This window comes from Muntiacus reevesi, chromosome 1 (genome assembly GCF_963930625.1).
Source record: "Muntiacus reevesi chromosome 1, mMunRee1.1, whole genome shotgun sequence".
NCBI lineage: Eukaryota > Metazoa > Chordata > Mammalia > Artiodactyla > Cervidae > Muntiacus > Muntiacus reevesi.
The window spans coordinates 59,686,084-59,703,723 of NC_089249.1; the positions used below are offsets into that span (position 1 = coordinate 59,686,084).

The following is a 17,640-nucleotide window of genomic DNA, read 5'->3' on the forward strand; positions in this document are numbered from 1 at the left end:
GGCAGGGAGGATCAGAGGGCAACGGGAGTCCCCGCTGAGTTCCCACGCCGGACAGCGGGGCAGGTGTGGCCTCGGGGTCACGGAGCAGCGGGAGGCTGGGGAAAGCCCGGTGTCTGGCCTGGGCGGGCGGCGGGAGCATCAGCCAATTAACCTGCGATCGCCCGGGGAGACGCTAAGAGGATTTGCCTTTTGTCTGGCTAATTATTCCGCGTCTCCACTTTTCCTTTCCTGGGGAGCCCGGGCCCTTTGCGGAGCTTTAATTAAAAGGAAGCCGCTTTCTCAATTACCCCAAGGGTGGGGCAACCAGTGGAAACCCCAGGGGTCACCCTCTGGGGCCCGAGCAGAGTCCTGGGGCGTCTTCCCAGGGCCTGGGATTATCATGGACGAGGATCGGAGGCCCTCGAGGGGCCCACCCGCACAGGCTCTCCTGGCCTGTTTGACCACAGCCTGCTGGGCCCTTCCGAGCTCTGAGGCATCCCCGGGAGAGGCAGGAGCCCCATCAGCTCACAGGAGTGGGGTCGTGGCTGTGATGGTGCCACAGAGGGGACCCGGGGGGCTTTCCCAGAGACCTGGGACCACAGGGCCACCTCCTGGGCCCCTCCAGTCCCAAGGGCTGCCCCCACACCCCCTCCCCAGCCCTACTGGGCAGCCTGATGGGTCAGAGAAAGTTCACTGTTCAGGGAGAATGGATCCAGGCTGCGGAGACCAGACCTCATCTGGACAGCAGCCCCCAGCCGGCAGGACTCGGACCGGGGCTGAGCAAGCCTCTCACCCCGCCCGCCCCTCTGTGCCCAACACGTGGAGTCTCTCTCCCCGACTCTGCTGCAGGCCCGCCGAGGGGTGAGCCCCTGGGTGCTGACAGGCCGACAGCACAGCCCCTCGCAGCCGCTGGGAGGGGTCGGCAGTGGGCCGTGGAGTCCCTGCTCCAGCCCCCGTCTGCGAAGCACCTGGGGCTTCCGGGAGGAGGGGACTCGTGAACCGCTTTTTAAGCGTGCGCAGGACTTTGCCAGCAGAGAGGACTGGAAAGTCACCCTGGGGGAGGCAAGGACCAGGGGCCAGGGGCCAGTGGTGCCAAGGAAGGGGGTCCTGAGGGACTGAGGGTTTGAGGACGGGCCACAGAGGCTGTGTTGACAACCCGCGGGACCCCGGGGAACCACGACTTAGCAGCCGTGGAGGGCCTGGGGACGGAGGTCCGGGCTGACCCCAGACTGGACCCCGTGCGGCCCTGGGGGGCGTGGGGCTGCTCTGCCCCTGCTCCGGTGGCTGCCCTTTGGGGAGGCTGTCCGCTCACGCGTTCATTCCCGATCCACCCGTCCCGCCCCTCACGGGGTCCTCACGTTCTCCTTTTCTCGTTCACTCACGCAGCCTTCTGTTCACCCATCCGACTGTCCATCCTTCCACTTGCCACCTTAGGGAGGCCTGGGCGGGGCTGGGTGTGGGCCGCGGAGGAGGGCGCTTCCTGTTGGTGGTTGTGCCAGGGGCTGGTGTGCTTCCTGGGGGAGGGGGTGGGGGCCGCAGAGTGGCTGGTCCAGACGGGCACTCCAGCCCGGCGCAATCTGGACCCAGAGCTCCGCTGGCTCCCCGTGGGCACTGAGATGCTCACCTGGCCTTCTCTGCCCTTGGCCTGGGCTCTGGAATTCCCTCCCTGTTCTCCCAGCCCCATCTGGAAAACTGAACATGGCGTTGGGAAGCTGCGAATGGTTCTGCCTGGCACTGCTCTCTGGGCCCTGGGTCTGGGCCCCTTGCTGGGCAGCTCCTCCTGGAGAACCCAGCCTTTCTCGCCTCCAGCCTGGAGGCGTGGGGTTGTGGCTGGGTGGGCTGGCGGGCTGTGCCCTTGCCTCGTGAGATCAGGCAACACTAAAGGCCTCTATCTGCCTGAGCACAGGGCGCAGGGGACTCCGCCCACTCGCCCGGCTGTGCCTGGACGTCCCCTCCCCGCACGGTGACACCAGCAGTGACAGCCGCAGTCAGACCTCCTGGGAAAGGGCAGGTGGGTCTCCCGCCGCCACCCCAGGTAAGCCAGCCCACACCTGGTAACAAGGTGTCCTTGTGCGGCCTGCCCTGACCCACGACCTCCGTGGCCAATTAGCATGGCTGAAAGCGCTCCGAGCGGTTCTGGAACTCGTCTTTCATGTGACAGTTTCACTTGGGAACATTTGAGCACAGACCTTCGCCTTTGGCTTCCTCTCAGGGGCCCTGGCTGAGTCGGGGCTGGGGGTCGGTGATGGGACCAGCTCTGGGCTGCTCTGTCACAGGCCACCCTCGAGGTTCTGCAGAAGCTGAGCGCCTAGATTCAGGGAGCCTCTGTTTGGGGGTATCCCTGCTTTGGCAGACGTGGGGGGGACCAGTGTAATCTGTCAGGCCCGAGGCAGATTGCATCCCTCTGCAAGCCTCACGTCCCTTCGTGGTTGTCAAACATTTTTAGCAGCAGAGCCCATCAGGCAAACTCAGCATTTGTGGAACTCCAGCCTGCAGAAGCGGTCACAGAGGAGCTGCGCTGTGGAGGAGGGTCAGAGGGCCTGGGGCCCCTGCCCTGGAGCCTAAGGCTCCAGGGGACACACTCCCACGTCTGCCCCGTGCTGTCCCCATCTGAAAATAAGGTCTGAGCAGGAAAGGCCAGCTGGTCCTGTGGCCGCCCCCTACAAGCCGGCCACGCCAGTGCAGCGGGCCCTGAGCCCTTCCCCGCTGCACGCACGCGGGCCGTGAGGGGGAGAGGGCTTGGGGTCTAAACCACACAGAGCGCTCCTGAGTTCTGCCCAGCTGTGGGCGCCGGGACAGCCGCGTCTCGTCTCAGTCTTCCCTTTGATTTGCTTCACAAGTCATCGCTGAGCCCGACGGCGTGCTTGGCGCCGGGACACGAGGGAACGATGTCCGGCCTTGAGTTCTTCCCCAGAAAGATCTCCTGGGCCCTGAAGATGGGCTCGGGGCCTCGTCAGGGTCCCCCAGCCCAGGAGGGTGCCTGGAGAGGGCAGTCTCCTCACCGAATGGTCTTGGCATCCTGGCATTCCCTGGTGGTGGAGTCGGTACGTCCTGACCCCGTGGACTGCAGCCCGCCAGGCTCCTCTGTACAAGGGATTCTCCAGGTAAGAATACTGGAGTGGGTTGCCATTTCCCCCTCCAGGGGGTCTTCCCGACCCAGGGACTGAACCCGCATCTTTTACATCTCCTGCATTGCAGGCGGATTCTTCACCGACTGAGCCACCGTGTGGGCGCCCAATAAATGCACTCACTGGAGTTCTAATCTCCTAGAAACCAGAACCTAGCCAGGACCTCGGCCCAGGGCAGGCTGGGGGTGGGGTGGGACACACTGCGCCCCTGGGGTCGCCAGAGCCATCTGCCGGCTACTCTGTTAGCATCACTCACCTCTCAGGCTTTGCCCTTCCGTGCTGCTGTCTTCTGGTACTTAAGGCATTTTCTCATGGAACCAATGTCTGGAAAGTATCCATCCATCGATTGGGTCAACAGAACACTGCTGCATTCCTGCTGCGCCCTGGGCCCTGTCCCCAGGCCTCGGAGGTGACAAGCCTGCGACGGTCGTGCCTGCTGGTGGCACCAGCCGGAAGTCTGGGGACCAGCTCCATGAGACCAGCTCCGGGGACGGGGCAGGCGGTGACGTGGCCTCTGCAGTTCGGAGCCCGAGAGACTCTTTCTGAGCTGGTGACCGCCAGCCGGAGACTCAAAGCAGGGGAACGGCCGCACGAAGGTCTTTAGGAGACTCCGCAGGCAGGCGGGGGGCAGGAGGTATCGGAGGGGACCTAGCCAGACCCTGGCCAGCTTGGAGGTGAATCACACAGTCCTGGGCGGGGACGGAGCAGAGTCTGAAGGGTATTGAGAGCCACTGTGTACGGCTGGTTCACTCCTCACCCACAAGGTTCTGCCGGCCTTCGCGAGGAAGGGGCCTCGGAGGCAGGGTGACCCCGACCAGCCTCGGGCAATGCTTCCTCACTGGCACATGGCCCACTGTACCCCACTGTACCCACGCCCCACTGGGCGGCCCTCCCCACCCAGCCAGCAATCACACCTGGCGGGCTGCGGTGCACCAGGAGTTCTGCATGTCTCCCCAAACCCCAGTTCTGGAGACAAGGGCTGCCCTCTGCCTTGTGGACCCCCAGTTTTGCCCTCTTCTCAGAAGGCGCTGCCTCTCGGGGGCTTTGGAGTGTCCCTCCTGGGGAGTCCCCAGGCTGCCGGTCCTGGGCTGAACAGTGGCTTCCGAGACACCCAGATCCAAATGCCGAGCTTGCACATCTTCCCGTGTGTGGTGTGTGTGGTTGAGGCAACAGTCCTGAGATGGGAGCTTATCCCGGATTATCTGTGGGCCCTGAACGCGATCACAGGAGTCCCGGGAGGGGGCGGAGGGGCTCTGACAGATGCAGAGGAGCAGGCCTGGGAGACGGGGCCAAGAGAGGTGGGGAGAGGCTGGCCTTGAGGGCAGGCGTGATGCGAGTACAAGCCACGGATGCTGGCAGCCACCTGGAGCTGGGACAGAACCTCCCGGGGGGACAGCCCTGCCCACACCTCGACTCCAGGCTTCTGCCTCAGAGGTAAAGCCGCCTGACATGCGGGTTGTCAGAGCAGCTGCAGGAGAGAGCGCGCTCCCCGCCTTCCCCCAGCACCCAGGGGAGACCGGACAGCATCCTCAAGGCAGTGAAGATGGTCCAGCACCCCTTGCCCCGGATGTGAGCACGGTGGGGTGTCTTCCTCATACCCAGGACGCAGTGCAGGAGCCGACAGGAGCAGTCAGACTGGCACCCCCAAATAGGGCGTGTCTGACACAGTAAAGAATCCCCCTGCAATGCAGAGACCTGGGTTCCATCCCTGGGTTGGGAAGATCCCCATGGACAGAGCCGGGCAGGCTGCAGTCCATGGGGTCGCAAAAAGTTGGACGCGACTGAGCGACTTTCACTTTCTTTTTCATTTAGAAAGGTCTTCTGGTAGCTTGGACTGGAACCAATCCGCCTGCAACACGGGAGACCTGGGTTCGATCCCTGGGTTGGGAAGATCCCCTGGAGGAGGGCATGGCAACCCGCTCCAGTATTCTGGCCTGGAGAATCCCACGGACAGAGGAGCCTGCTGGGTTACGGTCCACAGGTCGCAAAGTGTCGGACACGACTGAGTGGCTAAGCCCAGCACAGTGCAGCCCCCCGGCTGATGGCGGGCCCGCCCAGGGGCAGGTCGGGGGAGACACCCCAGGAGGCCGGGCTTCCAGGGCTGCAGCGGAGAGGGGCATGGCGTCCGGGCAGACTCCCTGGTTCCGGCTCCTGGGGGACGGTGCTGGTGGGTGCGGACCAGGGAGGCTCTGGAGTGCGGGGTGGGGGCCGCAGGGCGTGCGCAGACAGGCGCGCCTTCCCCGAGCCGGCGTGGCTCAGCCAGGCGTGCGCTGCAGGCCCCAGACCCGCCGCCCAAGCCCTTTTAAGAATAAAAACAAATATTTGTGCTGCATGTTGTGTGTGTTGGGGTTTAGTTTTCTTCTCCAGGCTAAAAATAGGCACCTCTCCCACCCCGGCGGGGGTTCCTGCCCCGCCTGCCGCTGGGCCAGGCCTGGCCTGGCGCTCCGGGGCCCCTGCCAAGTTCTGACTTAACTGCCGGTGACAGGAGCGCGAAGGTATCAGAAAACGATTACGGGATTAAGGTGCCCATTACGGCGGCGCGGGGGGCGCTTCAGCGCCGGGCTGGCCGGGCCAGGGGACGCATCAGGGGTGGGGGTCCCCAGAGGAGCTTGGACACCATCCCGGGCCCCCTTCACCTGAGGGTAATAGTGATACCACCCCCCATCTGCACTAACAAAGAAAGAGGCAACACTCACACTCCGCTCGGGGGAGTGGAGGTGGCACAGATGGGCCGTCCGGGCAGAAGCCGCGTCCCAGCCGAGGGGTGACCAGGGGTGACCAGGGGAGGGGCGGTATCAGTCGGAGGGGGCAGGGGCCCCAGGAAAGGGGTGAGGGAGGGGGGTGGGCCGGGGGAGGAGGGAGGAAGGACAGGTGATCGGCAGGTTCGGGGGGTCTGAACAGTGCGGGGAGGTTCCACCCAGGGGTCTGTTCACGCCACGGCCGCGCTGCCGTCCAGGGCACAGTGGGGGCGTGAACTTGGGGGGACTCAGGGAGGCGGGTTGGCCAGACGATGGGGTGGGGTCCAGGGCAGGTGGCCCCAGGGAGTCCCCAGAGTGGGAGGGCAGTTTGGGGGACGTGCTGGGGCCACCTGCAGGAGCCAGGGGCTGGAGGAGGTCTACGGCGACCCTGGCCCGGAAGACAGTAATTCAGAACCACGGACAGCCCTGTGCCACGAGAACCCCCATAGGGGACGGGAGTTGGGGGACGCCAGGCTCCCTGAGCCCCCGCTCCGCACGGGCGCCAGCAATGGGTGAGGAGACCCCCCCCCCAGAAGGAACAAGAAAGGGGCAAGGGCACCAGCTGGGGGAGCCGGAAGGAGAGGGAGAGGCCGGGCCCTGGGGCTGAGCCAGACAGTGGTCATCAGGGAAAGCTTTAAACTGTAGAGTGCGGTGGGCATGCCAGGACGGGGCTTTCGAGGCCTTTCCATACAAACTGTAAAGTGCGGTGCCCACTCTGGCCCGGGCTGGCCGGGGCTGCCGGGCGTCTGTCCGCAGGGGGAATTCCCCAGGGGGACAGTCCTGCTTTCCCTTGGGGTCGGGGGGCGAGCAGGGACGGGCTGCCCACTCCTACAGCCCCCCCACTGCCCATGAGCCTGTCCAGAGGAGCGGGAGCCGAGCGGGGTGGGCAGCAGAGGGGCTTCCCCGTGTCCTTACTCGGCTGCCAGCCGGGGGGACACTTCTTCCCTCTGCCCTTCGGTTGGACGGATGGTGAGGAAGGGGAGGAGGGGGGGCGGAGAGCTGACGAGTCCTGGGTGCTCCGCACAGGCCATCTCGCTGGACACTTCTCGCAGGCCCTAGACAGGCAGTCCATCCTGTCTTATGGGGGGAAACTGAGGCACAGTGGACCAAAGACATAAGGACAGGAAAGGGTCAGTCCCAGAGCCTTTCCCGGGCCCAGCCAGCCACGCTCCGTCCACAGGCCACAGGGGTGAGGGAGGCCCTGGCACTCTGCACGGGGGGCAGGCCTGCGTCCTGGCGCCTCCCCGACCCCGAGCACCCTGCAGAGGCCCCCCGTCCTGCACCGGAGGGGCTGCTGGCGCCCAGCTCCCCAGCCCACCAGCCGTCCCCTGTCCTCCCGGCCTCTGGCCTGGCGGCTCCCGCTGCCTGGGGCACCCTCTCCACCTTCTGCCCTGGCCTCCGTCAAGCGGCAGCTCGTCCATCTCGCGTGGTCCACTCTGACCGCCCGCCCGTCTTACGTCACCTGCCTTGGCTGCCCCTCAGCCCCATCTCCCTTCTCGCACGCTGGACCCTTCGTGGTTTATGCTGTTCCTTACATTTCTAACAGACGGCCTGTTGCCCTGTGGCCCTCCAAATGGTCAGCTCCCCGCGGGCAGGACTCTCACTGCCTCCCCGGTGTCTGACACACGAGACAGGCACAGTAAAATTCGCCGAGCAAACCAGTGAGACGAGGGCTTCTCACCTCCGAGGGGCCTCCAAGGCACGGCAGGCCTCCCAGAGCCCAACACCACCCATCCCCTCCCCACCTGGGCCCTGGCCCAGGACTATGACCTCCCCCTGGGCCACAGAACCGAGACCCCTGGAACACTAGACAGAAAGCACAGGCTTTCTGCGTCTGAGAATCATGAAATTGGAAGCCCGTGGGGCCTGCACCCCTCCCTTGCCATTGTGTGGAGGTCAAAGCATGCTTGAATTCCTCTAGTGACGGGGAGCTCCCTCCTTCCAGCAGCTCAGGCAGTGAGCAAGTCCTTCTAATGTGGCCTGAGGCCCACCCTGCAGCGGACCTCCTAGGGCTGCCGCTCCGTACCCTCGGTGAGCGGGGCTGGCAGGCCCTCTCCACGGGAGCGGGGATGGGAGACTGCCCCTCCCGGCAGTGGGCACGCCCCAGCTCCCGGGGAGACAGCCCCGGTGACTCAGCTGTGTCCACTCCCTCCCCTCGCCTGTTTGCCGTTGAGATTTAATCGATGCTCCTTCCCTGGGAACACAGGAGGGGAAGCGGGCGTCCGGGTCAGGCCCTGTCTGCAAGGCCAGCCCCGCTTACTCGGCCGGCAGCCGGCCGCCTCTCCGGACGGGTGGATGAGCAGGAGCTCAAAGCCCTGGCATCGGCCTCAGCAGCTCAGAGTGGGAGGTGTGGGGAGTGGGGGTGGCCAGGCCCATCCTGGGTCTGAAGAGGACGCAGAGAGCCACTGGCCAACAGGGCGATGGACAGCCCGGGCTCAGGGGAGGAGGGGCAAGGGGGCGGGGCAGCTGCTTCCGGAGGGGCTCAGCGCCCAGCCCTCCTGCCCACGTCCCTCCCAGCCTGGTGGCTCTTGTTGGAGAGCCCTCTTTCTTGCAGCGGGTTGGGCATGTGGGGCCTTCGTTCCCCAGCAGGAATCGAACGCACACTCCCTACATTGCAACCGCAGCATCTTAGCCACTGGACCACGGGAAGTCTCATTGAGAGACTTTCCCATGGAAGAGAGGGCCGCAGATTGCAGTTCAGGTGTCAGGGAAGCCAGCTGGCTTTGCCCAGGAGGCCCAGATCCGGGGTCTGGGATCTGGGATCTGCGATGGCCCTGAGTAAAGGAGAAGTGGGGAGTGAGGGTTCTGAACAAAGCTGGAAACCGTGACACTCAAGGGCCAGGCTCCTTCCTGTCCTCCCAGAACCTTCTGGAACCTGGTCAGCGGTGGGGCAGCTGTCCAAGCTCTACTCCCCCCACTGCCCAGCCTCCGCACACTCCAAGCTCTGCGTCCCTCCAACCAGCCAGCCCCAGGTTCCACCCGAGACCCTCACTCGCCTCTGTTCCTGACCCCGAAGCGTCTCTTTCCCTCCTGTCTCACTCCCAACCCTCTCTTTCCTCCCTTCTCTTCTGCACCAGCTCCTCCAGGGAGCTTTGCCAACAGCCACACGACCCCCAGGGTCGGCTCCTCACCCCTCTGGCTCCTACCTCTCCTGCCTCCACTGCAGCCTCAGGGATTGGGGCAGGGAGGAGGGATGAAGGGACTTGCTGTTCATCATTCTGCCCGCCGTCCTGGCTTGAAGCTATTAAAGGACCTGATTTCAGCCTCTGCTCTGGGCCCTGCCAGGCCCAGCCAAGCCCTGGGCCCCGAGGAGATGAGCAGTGATGGATGAGGAGACAAAGGAATGCGGGGAATAGTGGGTGCGCGGTCCTGTCCTGCTCATAGGAAAAGGGGGACTCGGGAGCCAGCAGTGACGGTCTGAACCAGGAGAAAGGGGAGGGACTTGGTCAAAGCCTCCCAGCCCGCTGCGGGCCTGGGGACCCGGTATATGGTGAATAAGCAGAAAGGCCCCCGTTATGGCCCAGCCCCCGCAGCTCAGGCAAGGGGCTTCCAGAGCTGCAGACCCCCGGAGAGGCCTCCTTGGGGGTCCTGCCTGGCCTTACCAGCGAGACCCCACGCTGGGCTAGTCTGGGCGGACTGGAGTCCTGGAGACCACCCTGGGGCCTGAGGGTGGGTGGGCCGGCCACCCACGGGGGGCCGCGCGAGGCCACCTGAGTCCAGCACCTGGAGGCCGTCCCAGCCCGGCGCCGGCCTCTGCCTGCAGGTGGAGTAAGAGGACTCCTGATCCAGGGCCCCGCATCTGGGCTGCTTCTCGGCGAGGCTGGAGGGCCTGCTGTTCCTCGGCATCCCAGGAGGCTGCAGGATCCCAGCTGAGCTCAGGGCGGCGTGCCACCCAGACCTCGAGAGGACAGGCCAGCCAGAGGGGACCGGCCAGGCACTTCTGCCTGGGCGCTGCTCACCCCTGGCACCCTAGGAGCAGTGCCCGCCCAGGGCAGGCTGCGGGTGGACCCTGAACCCCCTTGCCAATGCATTTGGCAGACCACTTGCTACGACCCAGGCCTCTGCTGGGCACTCCTGGGGGTGCCAGGCCTCTCTGCGGCCCCCGTGTCCTCAGACCTACAAGATTCCCAAGACTCCTGGGTGCTCGGGCCAGGCAGCTGGGTCCCCAGGTCCTATAAGAGCAAGGACCTGATGAGGAGGCGGGGGCGTCACAGAGAAGGGAGGTGGGCGCAAGCTCAGACCAGAGAGGGGAAGGGCGGGGGTAGCCGCAGGCGAGGTCCAAGGTGACGATCAGCTGAGCCTCCCGGCTCCCGGGGCCCCTGGCCCAGCGCCGTGCCTCTCAGGGGACGTGCTCTGCTCAAGGGCCCTCAGCCTGCCTGTCTGCCTGAGCGCCAGGAGCTCTAGTCCTCACTCACCTCTCCCGCCCCTCCTGGGCCCCTCGGGCTCGCTAGACCACAGCCCTGCTTGCCCCAGGCTCCTCTTCCCTTCACCAGGCTGGTGACTGTGCCCTCCTGACCCCGCCTCACCTCCCGGCTCTAGGAGTCAGAAAGTTCACCCAGGTGTCTAACCCAGATCCTGCCTGCTGCATTTCAGCCTAGCCATCACCATTCTGTGCTCGATGAAGACAGCTGCTGTCATCTCCTCCCTGGACCCATGTAGTTGTTCTCTTCCCATTCATCTCTGTGAGGCCTTGGACTAGGCCCCAGGGCCTCAGTTTCCCCTCGTGGGAGTGGGCATAGAGCTGGGTGGAAGGAAGACCCCAGAGGTTTGAGTTCAAACCCCGGTTCTGCCTCTCACAGGCAAATGACCTGGGACAGAACCCTTTTTCTCTGTGTCTCGGTTCTCCATCGATAAAGCGGAATTAGCACTGACCTATCTAGGGAAGGGGTGTTGTGAGGTTGTGGGTAACCGTGGACCAGAGCCAGGGACGGGCATGGTGGGGGCCTGCTTGCTTCCAAGGGCCCCCAGCCTGCTGGGGGGTGGGGTCACAGCAATGAGACCTCTCTGCCCATGAGGGCGGAGAGCCAGGATGGAAGGTGAGGGAGGGCCGGAGCCTGGGCAAGCTTGCTGGGGGAAGGTGGGCGTCACGGGGGAGAGGGTTGCAGGTGAGGGATGGGAGGAGAAAGGATCTCCCTAGCTGGAGACACAGCTGGAGCGAAGGCTGGGCGGGAGGTGGAGGGGATGGGTAGCTCTGGGAGGAGAGGTTTGCTGGCAGGCCAGGGGCTTTGTGTGCGAATGGGGCAGAGGCTGGCCGTAGGAGATGGACAGGTCAGGAAGGACGTCCAAGGCTGCAAGGAGAGAGTCTCTGTCACCACGGCCACAGGACCCCCTGGGAGCGCTGGCCACTGGACAGCAGCGGAGTGGGCAGCCCGGGGAGCCCTGTGGGGAAACGGGTGGGAGACCTTGCTGCGAAAGCTTGGCCTGAGAGCAGAGTGTGGGCAGGAGTGTCCTCCAGACAGAGAAAGCAGGAACGCTGGCCTGGCCAGACCCTGGCTCCCCTGTGTCCATTCTACAGAGGGGCACGTTGAGGCTCAGAGGGGCAGATGAGCCAGTCGAAAGCCCTTTTCTCTCTCCCAGGCCGTCTCAGCCCAGTTACATCCTTGGAATGGGCTGCCCTGCTTAGGGCAGGAGTGAAGCGAAGGCCTGGAGACCCTGAAGGTCAGGGCCAAGCTTGAACCACCGCCATCTCCAGGGCCAGACACGGCCTCCAGCAAGGCTAAATGAGCCGGTGAGTGAATGAATGAATGAGTGGGCAGTGGAGACATGCCCCCAGGACCGCAGGTGCCCCTTATCCTGCCCCAGCGTCCCCATATCCTGCCCAGGGAAGCCCTGGGGACCCACCAGCCTTGCTGATCCTTGCTGTCTTGGGCGCAGCGGGAAGGCAAGCCCGTGGAAGCTGCATTCTGGGCAAGTTCAGAGGCGGGACAGGCCTGCACGCCCGGGGCCCACAGAGAGAGATGGGGGCAAGGGTGTCACTCTGGGGGCCGTGGGGGTGCCGGGCTGCCTGGGGAACGCTTCCTTGGAGGGTGTGTCGGGCGGCCCCGGGAGGCCGGGGCTGGGGTTGAACCGTGGCCAAGCAGTGAGTACAGTCTGGGCACCAGGGCTGGGGCATTCTCAGAGCTCTTTCCTCATTCCTGGCCCTGTGGGAGTAGCCGGACCCTGGCGTTCCGCGGCCGCCGCCACCGCGGACGCACTCACTGTCTCGTGGGGAGCAGGGGCCTCCTGCCAATCTCCCCGGGGCATCAGGGCCTGGCTTGGGGCCCCCCAAATCCTGGTGACCCCCGAGTCCTGGCACCAGCCACCTCGTGCTCTGGGATGGGGACGCTGATGTATCTGACTCAGATGCTGATAAATACGGGGGCACGGGCGCCAGAGGCTGTGCCCAGGGCCAGGGTGGGGGCAGGGTGCGCCGGGAGGGACAGAGCTGAGATTTCAGGACCAGGGCTCGCCCCGTCTCCCCGCCTCTCCACGCCCTGAGGGGCACGTCCTCCTCCGAAAGCCCACCTGGGGGCCCCTCTCCCTGGATCTGGGCCTCGGTGCCCAGGTGGATGGGGGCTGTGTGATGCCAGGCTGCCTCGGGACAGCGGGCAGTGGCCAAACCGGCCCCGCCACATGCCTCCGGCCCTCGGCAGGAATGCCATTCATCCTCCCGGCTCACAGGGCCTCTGGCAGAAGCAGCGAGGCCTGATGGCCAGCCAGGGGCCTGCAAAGCTCCCAGGGGCCTCGGGCTGCCTTGCCTCACCCAGAGAGGGCAAGAAGCGCCCTGGGGCAGGGGGGTCATGGAGTCAAAACCCCCCAGATACAGCTGGACAGACCCACGGGGACTCTGAGGACAGACCCCACCGGGTCAGAAGAGGAAGGAGACACAGAGGGAGACAGATGGGGCCAGGGCCTCCCACCTTCAGCCCCACTTCTCCCGAGAGCAGCCCCCTGGCACCGGGCCATGACCCCCCTGTCCCTGTGGCCTGACCCAGGCTGTCTGGGGAGGCCTCAGAGTCTGTGTCCACCCCTCCAGCTGTGGCCCTTGCTTGGTGGGGACAGGCCCAAAGTTCTTGGGGGCAGGCATGAGAACCAAGCCCCCCCAGAAGGTGTGAAGGACGGGGTGGGGGAAGGGCCATCAGCACAGCGCCAGCTCCGCCCACACAGTGGGCGCCAAAGGGTGGGGGGCCTTGTCCTCAGGGGACAGCTCCTGCCTCCCTCCCCCACCCCCGCGGCGAGGGCTGCAGACACTTCACACACTTGCTTTTCTGATTCCAGCTTTATTGGAGCCGAGCGCTCCCCTCCCGGGGAGGCCAGACACAGCCCATCAGAAACCCGCCAGCTCTCCTGCAGTGGGCGGGTGGGGGGGCCAGCCACCGCAGGACACATAGCGCCTCGGCCACCAGCATCCCTGCCTGGGCCACACGACACTCCCGCCCCACCCAAGGGAAGGGTGACAGCCTATTAGGGGAGGGCAGGGTCTCGGTGGGGGCCACCGCGTCGCCGAGGGACAGTGCACGTGACTTGGTGGCATCAGGGGCCCCAAGGGTCCAAGGGCCGGTTTCCAGCAGAAGGAGGCGCCTAGCTCGGGGACAGCACGGCCATCCCCCCGCCCCCCAGTACCCAGTGTAGGTCACAATAACTTAAGAGACACTATAGACATTTCGACGCTATATAACAATATAAGTTAACCAGGTTTCTTGGCAGAGGATGCTAGGCCTGTGGACTCAGGGGGGTGTCCTGGGACCTGGGGTGGGGGAGTGGGAAGGGGCCTGGGGGGGGCATTCACAGTGGCCTGGGAGCTCCCAGGACAGCAGCTGTTGGTGGCATGTCCTGGCATCGTGCAGGCAGGCAGGGTAGACGCCGGGGCCAGGGCCCAGTGTCACTCACCCCAGGCTAGTGTCCGGCACACTTGTCTGGTTAGTGGCCTAAAGATACATTGCCATGGGATTCTGTGAGAAGACACCTCAAATCAGGACAGGGACGAGTGCAAGGACAGCGGTGCACTAGAAGCCAGCGCACGCCATCCTTCCCGGCCCCGGGACCTTGTGCCTCGGTCTCCCCATGGTGGGCAGGAGTGTTGGCAGGAGGCATGTCCAGCGCTGAATCTCAGGCCCCTACTTTCTCCCCACCCGGCCCACAGCTTAGAACCAAGCAGGACCCCTTTCCATTCCTGTCTCCCAGGTTTCAGGGTAACTTGAACCTCACGGCAGGGTCTGCGTGGGGTGGGGACCACGGATGACTGGAGGGCAGCTATCTGCTGGCGCAGCAGGTGGGACCCTGGCGGAGCAGTGCCCTGGATCCGAGCTTTCTCAGCATCAGGGTCAGGATGAAAGGACCTGGACTGGGCAAGGAGACCACCAGAGAAACCCTCAAAGGCACCTCAAGGAGAGGGGCGTGGACCCCACTGAAGTTGGCAGGGGAGGGGCACAGCCAGAGTTTTCAAGGCATGGGGACTGCCTGTCACCCTGGGTGTCCCCAGAGCATGGCCTTCAAGGTCAGGAGCCCTGGGATGACTGTCAGGGAGCCTGAGCCCGGGTGAGAGCCCCCACTCACGGCCTTGGGGGGTCTCTCACTAGTACTCGAGCTACTCTGGGCCTCAGGGTCCCCATCTGTCAAATAAGGCAAATACCCCTGAACTGTCCCCCTGTCCCACCAGCCGGCCCCGGCACGGTGCTGTCCTGGGGGTCCAGGTGATTCCAGGGCGGGAGGGGGTTCTGTAAACTAGGGGAGCATCTGGCTGGTGGAGGGCTGGAAGAGCAACTGCATTCAGGGACGCAGCACTCCTGGAACCTGATGTGGGTGACAATCTGATTTGCTCAATATGATTTTCAAAAGAAGGGAGGAAGGGGCCAGAGGTCCCTGTCCTGGCTGTCCTCACAGGCGGTCTCAGCCGTGCCAGCCACCAAGCGCCCCACCCAGCTCACGTGGAGACCACTTGCACCAGCCACCTCCCCCTGGACAGGGCCATACACCGGGATGCTCCCGCGGGTACCCAGGGGCCAGAAGAGGGAGCAGAGGGCGGCACGGGGACACGCTAACAGAGTACGGAGTTAGGACCGGCTATGCCTTAGTGCTAAAATCCTCTTCGGATACTAAGAAAACATAAATAATTTTTGTCGACATCTGCCCAAACTGCCCTGGAGCCCACTGACTGCTGAGGCTTGGGACGAAGTCTTTCTGCGTCCTGCACCACCAGGCTGGGGGAGAAGGACGCTCCGAGTCTTGTCGCTTTGCTTTCCGGGTAAGTGTGTGTCCTGGAGGTTCACTGTCCCGGAGAAAAGAAATGCACTGGGCGCCGCCGGGGACACTCATGCCTTCGGCCTTGCCCTCTGGACCAGCTGACGGGCACTGTTCTGCCACAAGAGGGGACTGGCGTGGCAGGAGAGAGCCGCTGGTGGGGCAGGAAAAGGTGGCCGCCCCGTGGGAGCTCTCTCGCGCCTGGAGCGCCCACCTCCTGGACACACCTCTGCCCGCGCAGTCACGCGGCGGGGCAGAGGTGCCAAGGGCGCGGGGCGGGGCCGCGGCGGTGGGCGGGGCCGCGGCGGTGGGCGGGGCCGCTCACTTGCAGGTGAAGACCTCGGTGCGTTCGCTGCACGTGTTGCACTTCACGAAGCAGCACCAGTGGAACTTGCAATTGCACTGCCAGACCTTGGTGTACTGGTGGGTGTTGTAGCCCCGGCCGCAGCACATGGTGTCGCAGCCGTCCGCGCCGGGCGACGTGCGGTTGCACAGGCGGCCCTGTGTGCCCACGCTGCCCGTGGCCGCGTCCTCCTCGCAGTAGTTGGGGGACTTCTCGATGTATACCAGGTCCGTCTCCATGGGCTTCTGGTAACTTCGCAGCTGCTTGATGCGCAGGAAGGTGGGCTGGCGCAGGCGGCTGGCACGCACCACCTCGACCTGCACGGCCACGTTGTACTTCTCCTTCAGCAGGTGACCCACCTCGCGGAACTTGGGCAGCGTGGTCCAGCACGTCTTGGTGGTGCAGGAGCCTGACACGCCGTGGCACTTACACTCCAGCTTCATGCGCTCCTCTAGGACCTGCGGGCCACAGGGCAGGCTCAGTACCGGCTGGGGAGCTGTGAGCGGGGCGGAGGCAGGTGGTGGGGGGCCTGCCACCTCACCTCCATCTGACCCGGATCTGACTCCCCACTTCCCACTGTGTGACCACACATCAGTGTTTCCTGTTCTCTGAGCCTCAGTCTCCTCATCCATGAAATGGGGCTACTGACTACAAGGTCCCTTACTGCACAGGACCCTATGAGGGTCCCCGTGAGAATATTCAGACCTCAGCAGAGCGAGGCATGAGCTCATCAAATGAGTTCCACAAGATTCTCACAACCCTTCAGGGAGCTGCAAGTCTATGCACTGATGAGGAAACTGAGGCTGGGTGGATGGGGCAGGCGTGGGGCTCACTGCAGGTCACAGAGCAGCAGGTGAAGAAGCTTGTGCATGCCCCCCTCTAGGTAGCAGGTCCAGCAAGAGCAGGTGCTTAGTAAATGTGAACCCCTCACCCTTGTGCCTGGTATAGGCTCTGGCATGCAGTCAGCATTTAAATGGCTGTTCAATGGAAGCCTGGCACGCACATGGAGCTCTGCACACCTTTGTTGAAGGAGGGAGTGGGGGCAAGCGGGAGGTGAGTGCATGGATCAGTGAGGCCCAGGCGTGCCGTCTGCTGGGAAGCCGCCCTCCGACCAGTGTTATTCTTTCTCCCCAGCTCCCTGAGGGCCCGCAGTGGGTGCAGTCGTGTGTTTTCCTTGGGCCTCCCTCCTTGGCCCCGGAAGGCTGATTCCCAGAGCCAGCCCTGACCCCGGGCACTCATTTACTCAGATCGAAAAGGCCCTGCCAGCCGGGCCTGATTAAAGATGGGGAATCATTAGCCGCCGCCCCACGGCTGCACAAGAGCCATTTGTCAGCTGTCTTAGTTCCCGCTGGCCTCACTGCGACAGCCTGAGATCTTGGCCACCCTCTGCCTCCTGGCCCAGAACCCCAGCCCTGACCCTCAGTGAATGAATGAATGAATGAAGAAATGAAAGAACCAGAGAGAGAAACATGCCACGGTGCTGGTGACTGCCCAATCCATTTCCTGCCTGCCCTGAGCGCACGGGGCCCTGGACCAAGGTGACGAACCCTGGGACTCCCAGGAAACTGACACACAGCGCAGGGGCTTGTGAGGGGGGCGGTGGCCTGGCGTGGGGGCTTCCTGGAGGAGGTGGTGCCTGTACTAGGTGTTGACGGAGGAGCAGAAGCTCATTAGACAAACAGGAGCTGCATTCCAGGAGGGGAGCATCGCGAGAAGGTCTGGAGAGCTGTCACCATCACCACGAAAGGAAGATTGGACCCAAATGAGCACAACGTGCGGCTAGCAGCCTGAAGTTTAGGGGCCGAGATGCTCTCCTCCTGTGTGAATGATGTCCTGGGTGGAACGGGAGAAGCTGGGGAGGAGGCAGGAGGGAGGAGGCGGGAGGCTGATACTCCACCATGGGCGGGCCGAAGTGGGGAGGGACCCTGAGTTCGGAGGAGGGGAAGGGGGCCCAGGGGAATATTCAGAGCTGGAATTGCAGGGTTTGATGACTGCTGTGGGGCATTTGGGTCGAAGGCACTGACCAGAAGTCTAGTCTGGGGGTCTGGGTGAAGTTGTGACCTCTTCAGAAAAAATGTTTCTAGGCCTCTCCTCTGCCTCCCACCCCTCTCCTCACTCTTGTTCATCCCAGCCCAACCTCTCCTTCCCCTCCCTCCAGCCCACGATCATCTTTGCTTGGACCACTGCGTGCTAAGTCGCTCAGTCGTGTCTGACTCTTTGAGACCCCATGGAC

The 17,640-nt window shown here is 64.2% G+C and overlaps 1 protein-coding gene across 2 annotated transcripts in view; it reads right to left on the reverse strand.

The window, feature by feature from the left end:
• Window positions 1-15,385: 15,385 nt before the first annotated feature.
• Window positions 15,386-17,640, reverse strand: part of WNT7B (Wnt family member 7B) — a 51,810-nt gene continuing 49,555 nt past the window's right edge. For both annotated transcript variants that reach the window (XM_065945401.1, XM_065945395.1), the window contains exon 4: window positions 15,386-15,865. In XM_065945401.1, coding sequence (XP_065801473.1) covers window positions 15,386-15,865 — 480 coding nt within the window. The remainder of the gene's footprint in view (window positions 15,866-17,640) is intronic.